At 45.4% G+C, this 13,439-nt stretch overlaps 1 protein-coding gene across 1 annotated transcript in view; it reads right to left on the bottom strand.

Moving 5' to 3' along the window:
- Nucleotides 1–669: 669 nt before the first annotated feature.
- PPIH (peptidylprolyl isomerase H) overlaps nucleotides 670–13,439 on the bottom strand; it is a 40,000-nt gene continuing 27,230 nt past the window's right edge. The window contains exons 9-10 of the mRNA XM_066606737.1: nucleotides 2,055–2,129; nucleotides 670–960 (exon numbers count right to left, since the gene is read on the bottom strand). Coding sequence (XP_066462834.1) covers nucleotides 2,061–2,129 — 69 coding nt within the window. The 3' untranslated portion in view covers nucleotides 670–960; nucleotides 2,055–2,060. The remainder of the gene's footprint in view (nucleotides 961–2,054; nucleotides 2,130–13,439) is intronic.

Below are 13,439 nucleotides of genomic sequence, written 5' to 3'. Positions count from 1 at the left end.
ACCCTAGATGACTGGCGACGTGGCGTGGTCCGATGAATGACTATCAATTGTCTCAGGTTGATGGTTGGATTCGAGTGTGGTGCAGACCCCATGAAGCCATGGACTCCTGTTGTCAGCAAGGCACTGTTGGTGGTTTCCTACTGGTGTTTGTGTGTGTGGGGGGGTTTCCATGGCATGGGTTGGGTCCACCTAAACATGTCGTTGACCAGCGCTCACTATGTTTCACTGCTTGGTGACCATTTGCCTCCCTTCATTGACCTCCTGTACCCCTCACACTGATGGGATTATTCCAGCAGGATACTGCACCGTGCCATCAGGCCCAGGTTGCTCAGAATTGGATTGAGGAGCATTTTGCAGAGTTCCTACGAATGGTGTGGCCTGAATGTTCGCCCAACATGACCGTTTATAAGATGTGGTTGAGAGGTCCATTCACACTCGAAATCCTGCACCTAATACCACCACTGAGCTGTGGGTGCCTATCTGGATAGCAAGGCTCAACATCCCTCCAGACATCTTCCGTCCACTTGTGGAATGGATACCACATCAAGTCGCTTCGCCCCAGTAGAAGGCGGCCCACACGATATTAGTTCCAGTCTCATAACTTTTTGCATTTAGAATGACATTTCACAAGTGTAGGTTCAAGCTTATCCAGGTCCACACAATAAAACATTGTTTTTTTTTCCCTTTAATTAGAAAAAGATTTACAAAATATATCATATGTAACCAAGGAAGTAATAATCGCGGTCACCGCCATAACATATAAAGTCCATTATTTTCCAGGAACACGGACAAGATGTCTTTTCTTCACATTCAGAACCGCAAATTGGCAGCAACTCCAACACATCTGGACCCGACCTTATAGAAGACCCCCCGCTTGTAGTCAGCTGTATTACATATGTAGGTACAACACAAGCCTCTCGGTCCTCCGGCGACACGTAACATGGGGATGGGGAAGGACATCTGAAAAAGACAGGGTGTATGATCCATGCTCATCACTGCAATCAATTCCCTAAGGGCTCAATCCCATGAGCGTGATTTCACTGCGTATTATGTATGTGATATACGCCGGCGTAATATGCAGTGAATGGAGTCAATGAAAGTACATTGATTTTCATTGATCCATTCACATTAGCGTATATACATTGTGTGTAAATACATGCGTATTACGCTCAGACAGGCTTATTGATCTCTATGGCTAACAAATGCAACGCTGTCCATATGCAATACATGGCGCAGTGGCGGCACTGCATACGCAACGCCGCTCTAAGACAAAGTGGGGATTAAAAAAAACAAACAAGTCACACTGCGCAAGACAGCATGCATGAGATATGTGTGAGATCCACACAGCATTTTACATATACGTCCACGATGAACCAATCACAGCCATTCAGTGAATGACATCATTGAATGGCTGTGATTGGTTCATCGAGAACCGGGTCCGATTGGATCACGAGCACCGTGGCTCAGCCAATCACAGCAATCTCTTGCTGGAAGCGGGGTATTCACGCCCTGTTACCAGGAAGAGAATGCTCACTCAGCGCTGATGACTACACAGAAGACTGCCGGAGAGCGCCACAGCCCAGCATGACGGACCCGAACGCCGCCTGCTAGGTAAATATTAAGACACCCCCTGAAAAAAAGGCACTGCCTTTTTAGGGCAAAAAATTAATATAAGACAGTCTTATTTTTGGGGAAACACTGTAGTTTAAAGGGGTTGTCCTACATCTAGCTGCAGTAAGCAGCCGACTCCGTACATTGCACAGTGGTCCGAATTGGTACAACAGGTTTAGCTCTACTGAAGTAAATGCTACCAAGCCTGCAATACCAAATCAGGCCACTGCACAATGTACAGAGCTGTCCGCTTCCTGCAGCTAAACAGCTAGAAGTGGGAAAACGCCTCTAAAGAACATAAATGGTTGCATCCAGCATGGATAGCATTTTATAAGATGACGTACAAGGGTATAAAAGAAGCTATACACTGTATATAGTATATACTGATGTCATATTCAGAAGCTTCAGCTCATTACCAGCCAGAATTCACATTTGCAGCTCACCTGTAATTACATTTCTCCACACTGGGCAATAACCACCGGGAGTTTGGGTTTATTGTTGGGGCCAGTTGGTACGTTCTGTGAAAAGAAGAAAGTTGCAGGTGACATCCAGGACTGATGTTACTGCAGCGGAGGACTCAGACACCCCCGCCTATCGCTATAAAAGCCCAGAATTGTGGCCGTCGTCTTTAGCTCTTTCATTCGCTGCCGGCACTCCTTCCCCCAATCACAGTCTACAGTCTGTCGGCACAAAGACACTTTACCGTCATCCCATAAAAAATTATTGCGGCTTGTAAAAGTGACACCTGCGATACGAGGTTTGTAAATATCCACAACTGGATGAAACGTCACCCGCTGCAGGCCAGAAGAGTCACAGGAAAGGAAAGCGGTGTGACCGCGCCGTAAATATATGCAGCAACTGGCGCCCCCGTACGAGTGCAGCATGCACCAGATGCATCACATGGGCACATGCCATGCTGATTAATCGGCTGGCCAAGAAGGACGCCAAGTCTAACCCGCTAGTGTTTTCTGATTCTGCCACACTTACATGAGACTTGTTGGGGAAAGTTACTAAAGCCGGGTGATCTATCAGATTTTAACAACAATGCGTTGGTATAGGATGCGCCAATGTCTCTTGAACAATTTGGCGCACCTGTGGTCAATCCAGGTGTCAGAAATGGAAATCTATGCCAGCTACCAGCTAGAGTAGCTTTGCCCTAAAATCTTGACTAAATTAGTTGAGCTGCAGGTAGTCACGACCTTCCCACAAAACTTTTTCTTTAAAGGGGTGCACCTTGACGATAAGATTTTGGCATACGGCTGTTACACACTCCTGCCTTAGATGTTCCTGCAGAGACTTTCAGAGTTCTGGTGTGTTTTTGCCACGATTATGAAATTCACAAACTAAAAACTGCATCTCCTGTAATCGTAGATGAAGCAGAAAAGAGTCAGAAAGCGTTACATGAGCCGGGTGTGGGCTACTGAAGCCACGTCCACCCGTCCCAACAAATCTGCAGGGGTCAGAAAAAGTGGGTCGGTAGGGGGTAGAATTTTTTTTCCGTAGACCACCAAGTAGGTAGGAGGAGACCTAAAAGGCCATGCAATGCCTTGGGTGTACAAATAGGAGAGGTTACATTGCCTCTGCAGCGCCACCTATTGGAATGCAGCCCTATAAATCAATATCCAACCTCCTAACAGGCTTTGTGACTGGGATTATAAGACAAAGCCAGTGTCAAGATAACCATGTAAGATAGCCATTTTGGGGGTTGTGCCCCTCAGTGTACAGGATGCTTTTGACTGAATGGGCGAGAAGCCTTTACCAGGTAAGGGTACTTTTACACGGACCGACTACTGGCCCAAAAAATTGCTCATACGAGCGATTTCCTGCGATAATCGTCCTGTGTATAAGTGGGACCTGCCAGGGTACCGAGTGAGAAATCGATCAGAAGTCGCTTGGTCTCAGTTCACTGCAACAAAGTGACTAATTAGTAATTTCTCGCTCAGCGTAAACAGGCAGTCATCTATGGCCAGAAGAGATCGTCAGCGCTTCGCCTCCCTTCACTGAGCGACTACCTCTGCTGTGTGAATGCACAGGAGCAATGGTCGCCCGTGTAAACGTACCCTAGGATGCACTTTTCTTATCCCGACAGGTAGCGACTAACAACCACAGCTGCAAGGATTGTTCTGCATTTTGGATTCCAGTAACTTGCATTGAAGTGAATGGGAGCGACAGTGCTGAAGCGCTTGGCTGTATCCGACAGGCGGTCAACACAGAGGGCCGGGTTTTCCCATCTTGGTCATGAAGAGCTGTGATAGGAATACCCCTTTAAATATCAATTTACTAACAACCTTAATTCAACAGTCACTATTATATGTGCAATTTATGCGAACACAAAAAACCCTGAAATGATACTTAACAGAAGAGTTACAGATATTTACTCTTAGGGTAGGTTCACACGGGGCGGATTTGACATGGACATTCCGTCCGGAATTTAGCCGCGGCACAGCCGCCTGCGGCCACTACTCCTAGGATTAGCCAGCCATGTGGCCGAAATTTCTCAGAAATCTCATCCGCACGGGCCGGCAAATCCGCTACGGCAAAGCTGGAAGAAGCCGGCGCTGTGGCATGGATTCAACGGACGCAGCATGTCAATTTTTTTCCCCGCTGCGGCCGCGGTCTCCTCTATGGGAGCGCTGTCCGCAAGGGAAAAGAGTGCGGGCCAGGCCGCTTCAAAACCTGCGGCTAATTGCCGCGGGTTTTAAAGCAGCACTTTCCCGGCGGAAATCTCGCTGCGGCCAAAAGGCGAGATTTCCAGAATCTGCCCAGTGGGAACCCAGCCTTAGTGTGTTATGGTGTTCTGATGGTGGTGGTCCAACCTCCAGGACTCTCCACCAACCCCAAAAATGAAGACACAGCGGTCCCCGTGATGGTTCTCAGATCTCTCAGCCATCCACTGTATAGCTATATTCAGGTATTACAGTTCCTTCTAAAGAACGGGCTCAATATGCAATCACTTCCAATGGTTAGCGAGGGGTATCCTCTCTCCTTAAGGAGAGCACCTAGGGGGTGTGTGAGGAGACTTATAAGACCATGCATGCTCCCAATCATTGTTATAAAGACCTGTATAAAGGCTCGGACAATGATTTGCAGGAATGCTGCCATCCAGTAGGTGGCGCTGCAGAGGTATTGTTCCATCTTCCTTATTTCTGATGGTTAGACACGCTCTTTCAGCACTGTATAAGGCATTCAAGTGACTGCTCCACAAAAGCAAGTTATCCACAGGATTAGGTATAAGTTGCTGACCCCTGGAGTCTGACTGCTGGGACCCCCACTGATGCAGAAAAGGGGTCCGGGGCATGCAAGCATGAACGGAGAGGTGGTAAGACCTGTGTACTAACATTCCATTCATTCAGTGCTGTCTCTAGCGGTCCTATTGAAATAAGTGTGCAATGACTGCTCTGAATATTTTTGGATGCGTCAGACTCCCGTTCTTGGGATCTGTGGTCGTCTCAGCAGTCAAATCCCATATCCCGAGGATAAACAATAATTTGCTTTGGTGGGCCAACCCTTTAATGAATCTGGTGACAGCACCGCACCTGACAGAAATCATGTCAGTAGTGCAGCCTCAGGCTACAAGCCCATCACCTCCTCGTAGCTCACAGAAGACATTAAACAGAGGCTTCTCACATTGTGAACGGTCAGACTTTTCATTTTGTTTCTTTGTATCTTTATTAAAGTGTCTCTCCTAAAAATGGCACAGTGGAAACTTTCTGCAAGACTTCTAAAGGGAGAATACAAATTGCTACAAATGCAAGATGATGAAAGAATGGCAGCATGTCAGCTTCCCGAGTCAACAAGCCGGCAGTCGGCAGCTGGAGACTGTTTATCACCATACATAGAGGTGAAGGACACTTGTGAGAACTAGCTGTCACTCTTGAAGCCAGAAGAACATTAAGGAGGAAGGTAGATCCAAGAATGATGACACCGTGCCCTAGAATTCCTTAAGGGCACCTGTCAGCTCCTGTGAGCCACATAAAGTAAGCTGCCAATGTGCGCTGCTGCGTGCATCCAGCGGAGGGCATGGTGTGCGCTGCTGCGTGCATCCGGCGGAGGACATGGTGTGCGCAGGACGACTCCTCTATGCATGCCCCCAAGCAGTCCGCCGGATGCATGCAGAAGGTAAGTGTAAGGCCCCCATCCTCAAAGATCAGCGTCTCAGCTGCTATGAGCCAAAGCGTTTAGTTCATGCGGCTCACAAGAGTTGACGAACGGGTTAAGTTTAATTACTAGTGGAATAGTGTTCTGTGCAATAAAAAAAAGCATCAAAGCTCTACAAAGTTCAACACATATAAAGTCTGTACAGCCAATAATTAGTTTCTTCCTCATTTTCTTCAGGCAGGATTTTTAAATCCTCACCATGCTCATTGTGTTCTGGAAATACAAGGCATACGGCAAAATCTGCACGCTACACACGCGGACTTTGCCGCAAAATCGTCGCTAAATCTGTGTCGGATTTAATTAAGATCAATGTGTCCCTGTTGCGTCCTCAGGCCGTGCAACCTCAATTATACAAACAAAAGGCACAACTGTGCAAAGGAAACATAAAACTAAGGGGAATTCTCTCCCTATAGTCCCCTAACCCGGGAGGGGGCCCTGCCTACTCGGCAGACCGATCGCTCTGAAAAGTGCGAGCCCGCACGCGTGCCTAGGCCACTGACAAGTCCCTGTGAGGGAGCCCTAGCACCAAAGAAAGGGAAGACAAATAACCAAATAAAGCAGAAAAGGACTTAGCTGAAGTAGAGGAGCTCCAGCCAGGATGTGTTCCTCCATTGCTGTCCAGCCGCAACTGAAGCATTGACCAGCACAGGGGTCAATGCTAGCACAGTTTAAATAGGAGCCAAGCTACTCAGCACCAGGTGCTGACTGACGTTACTCCTGCAACTATCACGCCCCTCAGCTCCAGGAGAAGCAAGGACACACCCAAAACCTGGTCTGGCCTGCAAGCCCGGTGGAGGCCTCAGAACGGCTGCAACAGTCCCCCTCTGCATCTGTATGTTATAATTATGTGCCATCCAAACTAGTTTCATTCAATAGCCTGACGAAGGGGGCCAGATATCCCCGAAAGCTCGCTGTGACATCATGTATTTTTGTTAGTCATTAAAAGCTATCATATCTACAAGATTCCTGGTTTCTTGCTCTGAAAACAATCACACAAACGTCCGCTAAAAACACTATACTGAGCCACCATTGATTTCAATGGGGCTTCTCAGACAAGCGGTTTTCGAATGCGGTCTGTTGTAATTATGTGCGTTTCAGCGATTTTTAACACATCGCATTACCCATTGCAATGATGGGGTGCGTTAAAAACGTTGTCAAACGTGTTTGAAAACACTGTAAAATGCAGCATTTAAAAATGTAGCGTTTTTACGAACATCTTTGTGAGAATGGCTTCTAGATTTCCCCACCAGTTAGAAGTGCCAGGAGGGTTCACACGGTGGCACCTCCCCTGCTCTCCCACAGGCGTTCGTTTAAATGTGGCACTTTACAACATTTCAAAAGTGTTTGACGGCGTTTTTAATGCACCCCATCAAGGCAAAGGTTGAGGTGGTGTGTTAAAAAAAATTATAAAATGGAGAAATTGCTGAAACGCACTAAAATAGAGCAGATAGCATTTGTGTGCAGCGGTTCTAGCATTGTGCTTTTCAAACGCTCGCCTGAGAAGCCCCATTGAAATCAACGGAAGCATTTCACAGCGTTTTTAGTGGGTGTTTCAAATGCCGCGCCAAACACTGCAAGGCTGGGTTCACACGGGGCGAATTTGCCACAGGAATTCTGTGCTGAATTTCACTGCGGCAGATCCGCCTGCGGCCGCTATTCCCGGAGTTAGCCAGCCATGTGGATGAGATTTGTCAAAAATCTCGTCCACACCGGATGGCCAAAACTGGCAGAAGCCGGTGCGGATTCTACCAGCCGCAGCATGTCTTTTTTTTCCGTTGTGGCCTCGCTCCTCTCTATGGGAGCGCTGGCTGCAATGGAAAAGCATGCGACCAAGCCGCTCCAAAACCCGCGGCTAACTGCCGCAGCGCAAAACTGCAAGATTGCCACCAGGAATACGACCCATGTGACCCCAGCCTAAAAAACGCTTTTGTGAAAGCAGCCTTAGACTCAGAAGCAGAAAGCGTCAGTTCTGGTCCAAGGGGGCTGTAGTTTATTGTATTTCACCCACCATCGGCTGGTATTCACTACCTAAGCTTTCAGCTAAGATGCATCTTATCGATGCCCCAAATCTGAAGGAATCAATGAAACGGCTTTAGCAAAACTATCGCTGAATAAAGTCCTTTTGCAACAAGCGAACCTCTAAAAAATTAGTGTCACATTGTAACTGCGCTCCCATTCATAACAGTAGTAGTAAAAGGGTAATTGGTCACTATGGGCAACCATCCATCTCTAAACATTAAATCCCTGAAAAAGTGGTGTTTTTTTTTTTTTTTTAATGGCCCCAATTATACTTGTGAAGAGAAATGTGTCAGATATCAGGTCATTCAAAATATTAGTCCAAAGAGAGAACAGCTTTGTTCGCACCAAGGCCGTTTCATAGTATTCGGATGCCATACAGCTGGGAGAATACAACGCTGGGACGTCATTTATCCCTTTTTTATATAGTAAATTGCTTTCTGAGAGGTCATTTTCTGATGACGTCTTCCTTTCAGACTCTTTTCTATTAAGTTGTTATGTTAAAAAGGTATTCCCATCTCGAGGATCCTATTTCAACGTGTTCGAAATCGCAAAACAATGCCCTCAAACGTAAGTTGTTTACTTCCAAAGTGCTCCGTTCTCCAGATTTTGCAGCTATCGATTCCTCTGTTTTCTGGTTGTTTACGGCTTGTTGCCAGGAAAACCAACCACCTCTTGTAAAAACACTGCAGAGGCGGCCGGCGCTTGCCAACATCTTTCATCTAAATCTGATGGCCGGGATCTCAGGAGCGCATGCGGATTATCTTTTGGCCAATCCCCAGAAAGCCTTGTGCTCTGCTATTTCTTGGTGGTCAGTTTTTTCTTTATTTGACGCATATCTATATCCTATCTGACTCCCTAATTCCCCGCTGTCGTACGAACACGAAATTTGGCACGTCCATTCTTTAAGTCTTAAATAGGAAAAGCAAAGGTGACAAAACTTGATTATTCAATGCTAAGTGCAAAAGTATTGGCACCCCGATGTAATGTAACTCCCCGTTGTCGTACAAACATGACATTTAGTGCGACCATTGTTTAGGTCCTAAATGGGGAAAGTAAAGAGGTCACAATTCGATCATTCAATGCTAATTGCAAAAGTAAGTGCACCCCTATGTAATGTAACTTCCCGGTGTCGTACAAGCATGAAATTTGGCACGAGCATTCTTTAGGTCCTAAATGAGGAGAGTGAGAAGGGTGGCACATTCTGCAGAGGGATATCAGTACATGCAGCCTGAGGAGAATCTAACGCTCCTCTATGTGCATACATATTTTATTCCTTGGTTACTCTAAAGTAACCTTGACTTCATAAAAATTTCCGTGCGAACAACATGTAAACACCTGTATCAAATTAACGCGGGCAAAGCCGGGTATATCAGCTAGTCTATATATCATTCTTTTTAACGGTGAATTCAAATCACACTTCTTTTGTAAAGTGTTGCAGTTTTGCTGTGTATTGCACCAAAAATAAAAAAAACACACAACAAAAATTTGGACTGCCCTGCAGCGTGTGTACTTCAGTCTCTAATACTGGGGTAAATTACAGATATCCTAATAAGTCTGAAATAGAGGCCACAGCTGTATCCATTAAACAGGTGAATAAGTCCCCTTAAAGTACTGCACAATGTTGGATTTCAATGTGCATGTTTGTGGGAGGGATGGAGAGAGACAACAGCTGACAACTAGAGATATGTCCATCCAGTTCAGCCTATTACCACCCAATGTTGATTCAGAGGAAGCCAAGAAACTCCAAATCAGGTAGAAGCCAATTTTGCTCGTTTAAGGGGAAAAAAAAATTCCTTCCTGACGCCAATCTGGCAATCTGAATAATCCCCAGATCACCGATCCTTCTGAAGTAATCAGTAAGGCGTCCAGACCCCTCTTGTACTCTTTTAGCGAGTTCTCCAACACCACGTCCTCAGGCGGAGAGTTACATAGTCTCACTGCTCTTACAGTAAAGAACCCTCTTCTATGTCTGTATAGAAACCTTCTTTCCTCTAGACGTAGAGCCCCCTTGTTAAAGTAACACAGTAACAAATGTCCAGCTTTACAACAATTTCTATTGTTTTAAGTCATCTAAAATGAAAAAAAACTGAAGCAATTGTGCAATAAGGTTTTCATTAAAAAAATCTCCTACTGTTGTGTGTCTACAGCTCCTAGTTCCCCACGCACCACCTGCTCTTCTGGGCTGCTTGGTGTGGTCTTCTCCATATTTTATCAATGGTGGTTTCGTGGGAACAGTCCAAGGCACTGGAAGTATCCAAAAAATAAAACGCAGTATTCATCTCATCCTTTAAAAACGCACAGATGCACATTTCAGCTACGTAGGGCCTTTGTCAAGCTTGTATTTACCTTATGTCTGCTTGACAAAGGCCCTGCACGGCTGAAATGTGCATCTCTGCGTTTTAAAGGATGAGATGAATAAGACCGCTTTCACACGGATGACAAAAATCGCACGATTTTGCCGCGATGCAAAAGCGCAAGAAAATGCATGTATGTGAAGCACATGCTTTTCAATGGGTTCCTTCACATTAGTGATGTTTTCTCTGATTCTATCTTGCGAGAAGAAAAAAATAAATAAATCGCATCATGCTCTATCTTGCCGCGATTTGCGATTTTTTTTGTAGCCCATATTCCCCTATGGAGCTTCTTTGTTTATCGCATTGCACGAACTTGCAATTTTAGTGCAATGCGTTTTTAACAATATGAAAGCTCTGAAGGAGGCCAAGAGGGATGTCCTCTTCCCAATCATTTTTTTTTTAAACTTCATAAAAATTCAGAACTTGACTTGTAATAATGTTGCCATCCAATAGGTGGTGCTGCATCTCCTTCCATGTGCAGGTTGAAGGCGAGATAAGACTCATCATAAAGCTGTCACATTCCTGAGCTCAGTGGACTGATTAAGTATTTATGTCTCAGCTCAGTTTGTCTGTTGCTTTAAGTTTTGAGTGCAAAAGTCTCAAATTTCTGTGTGTGAACATTTGTATTTCAATCAATAGGGGTGTGCTCTCTGCATTTGTATATTACATCTGCCCCATCCAAACCAGCTTAATTCTAGCCTGAGGAAGGATCGATAGAAGATCCGAAAGCTCGCTGTAACATCATGTATTTTTGTCAGCCATTAAAAGATATATCTACAAGATTACTTGATTTCTCTCCCTGAGAACAATCACACTTTAACACTGAAAAGTTCAACTAAACGAAATAGTAAAGAGGAAAGCTCAGAACAGAGAAACAACCAGCTCCCCTAAAACAAACAGTGGGTGCAGTGTGCCCCAATAAACAGATGAGAAAAGGATTTTATGATAATGAAAAAATCCTGTTTTGTCGGCTGCATCATTGGGCGACACAACGTGGACCTAGGGGACGTTCAATAGCAGTCCCTAGGGGTAAAACAGAAATACTGATGTGATTAAGGTATTGCCGCCGGTAGAATCCTGCGACGAAGAGCAAAAGATGCAAAAGTATGTACCCTATAAAAATTTTGTGAATGTATGAAGGGAAGACCAGGTCGCAGCCTTGCAAACCTGACGTACAGAAGCTTTATGGGACACCCACCACTCAAGTGGAATGGGCCATGACCCAAAAGGGTGGAGTACTGCTCTTGGTGCAGTAGGGCTCCGTGATGAGCCAACCTAATCCAGCAGGCAATTGCAGACTTGGAGGTCACCAGACCTTGACGAGGGCTGTCAGGGATTAGGAACAGTGAATCAGGACGGCAGAAGGATTCTGTGCGAGCGAGATAGATCCGTAGCGCGCGTACATCATCAAGCTTGTGAAGACGACGTTCTGGAGGGTGTGAAGGCTTCACACAGAAGGAGGGCAGAAGGATGTCCTCATTAAGGTGAAAATTCGAAGCCGCCTTGGGGAGAAAGGATGGAATGTGGTGGAGCACCGCCCAGTCCTGATAAAGCACCAGAAAGGGAGATCTGCAAAGTAATATGGTGAGTTCAGAAACAAGGAGGATCGAAGTGATGGCTACCAGGAAGGCGACCGTCTAAGATAACAGAAGGGGATAATGTGACACATGGGCTCAAAAGGAAATAATTGTAATGCGCCCAAGACCAAATCCAGGTCCCATGGCGCTGATGGGAGATTATCAGGAGGGCACTATCTGCCATTCCTCAAGAAATGTACGCACTGCAGTTTTGGAAGCCAGTTTGGAAAGAAAACCAATAGTGGAAACATGACCTTTTAAGGAGCTAAGGCTGAAGCCCATATCAACGTATCCATCAGATCCACATCCTTCACACCTCATTTGGCGAATATGTCCATGAAGACTTCCTCGGGTAGTGCCCACTCTCCAGGGTCTACTGGCTCCCTGCTAAAAAAGTCCACCATACAATTTTCCCACACCCGGAATGTGGACGGCTGGAACATGTGCCTCCACCCAGTATTGGATTTCGCCAGCCTCCCTCATCACCATTGCGCTTCTTGTTCCACACTGGTGGTTTACATATATGACGGTGGTCGTGTTGTCCATTTGAACATGGTTCGGGCTTACTGTCCTTGCATTCCCAAGCTGCTGAGAATCCCCTCCCCAAGCCTAAGAGAATGGTGTCCATGATTATCACTTTCCACCATAGTGGGGAAAAAATGTATACTTTTATCAAAACATGTGGGCCCATCTGCCATGTCCAGACAACCATTACTTTTGGACAGGTTTGTAAAACTAACAGACACCTCTCTTTGGGCCCAAGACTCCAAATAAATGCCATCTGGATGCTTAAGACCAAAAAGAGGTGTCTCCTGAAATCAAGAAATCCCTCTTTCTCAAGTCTTTTACTTAGACTATATAGCCCGGTATCCCAATTTCCCTGAATCAGAGGCTTAGGCCGACAAAGAGGTGTCTGTTAGAGTTAGGAACCCGTCCTAAAGCAATTGTCACCTGGACGTGGCAGATGGGTCCACCTGTTTTGATCAAAATATGCGTTAAGAACCTTGCATTTTTATGCAGTTAGTATATGAAACAGCTATACAATTTTACTCAGATATTACATGTGTATGAGTGCTGAGGTGTGCATTTCTGCTAAAGCATTTCTTGTAGCCATGACTTATGTTCACCTGCGCATTTCATTTATTTGTTGGTTATGCTGACAGTTTTTTTTGCTACATTTACAGCTCCTATGCAGAACATGTATCTCCATGGTAATAAACTGCACACAACGTCTTGAGTAGTTTGATCCTGCTTTTATACCGCCGTCCATCTGTTCCTACTTCTTACCACATATAAGTTAGTAAGAATTAGGAGACGGCAAAGAAGAGAATATGACTGAAGGAATAAATTGCTTCAGAGATTGTTGTCTGTTACCAAAGAAACATTCATCTGCATGGAAACAGTAGACACAAGATAATAGATTTTTAAATGGGCAGATTGCTTGATTTTTCTTATTTTAGGTGCATTAGTACAATAAAAAAGAAAGTAACTAAAAAATTGGACTTAACCCTGAAAATAAGAATGGCTAGTATCAGATTAGGCCTGCAGGCGTTCCTGCCTCTGTTACCTGAACCGTAGTGCTCAATTAAAAAAAAAAAAAAAAAAGACCATCCCAAAGTCTAAAAGGTAACCCAACACCTTAGATGGGTGTCAGTCAACCGTGTGTATGACCCACAGCTATTCTACCTGACCCCCCCCCCCCCCCATACATGCACACAGC

Source organism: Eleutherodactylus coqui, chromosome 6 (genome assembly GCF_035609145.1).
Source record: "Eleutherodactylus coqui strain aEleCoq1 chromosome 6, aEleCoq1.hap1, whole genome shotgun sequence".
NCBI classification, from domain to species: Eukaryota; Metazoa; Chordata; class Amphibia; order Anura; family Eleutherodactylidae; genus Eleutherodactylus; species Eleutherodactylus coqui.
The sequence above is the reverse complement of the archived record's forward strand: the minus strand, read 5'-3'. Positions and strand labels throughout refer to the sequence as shown.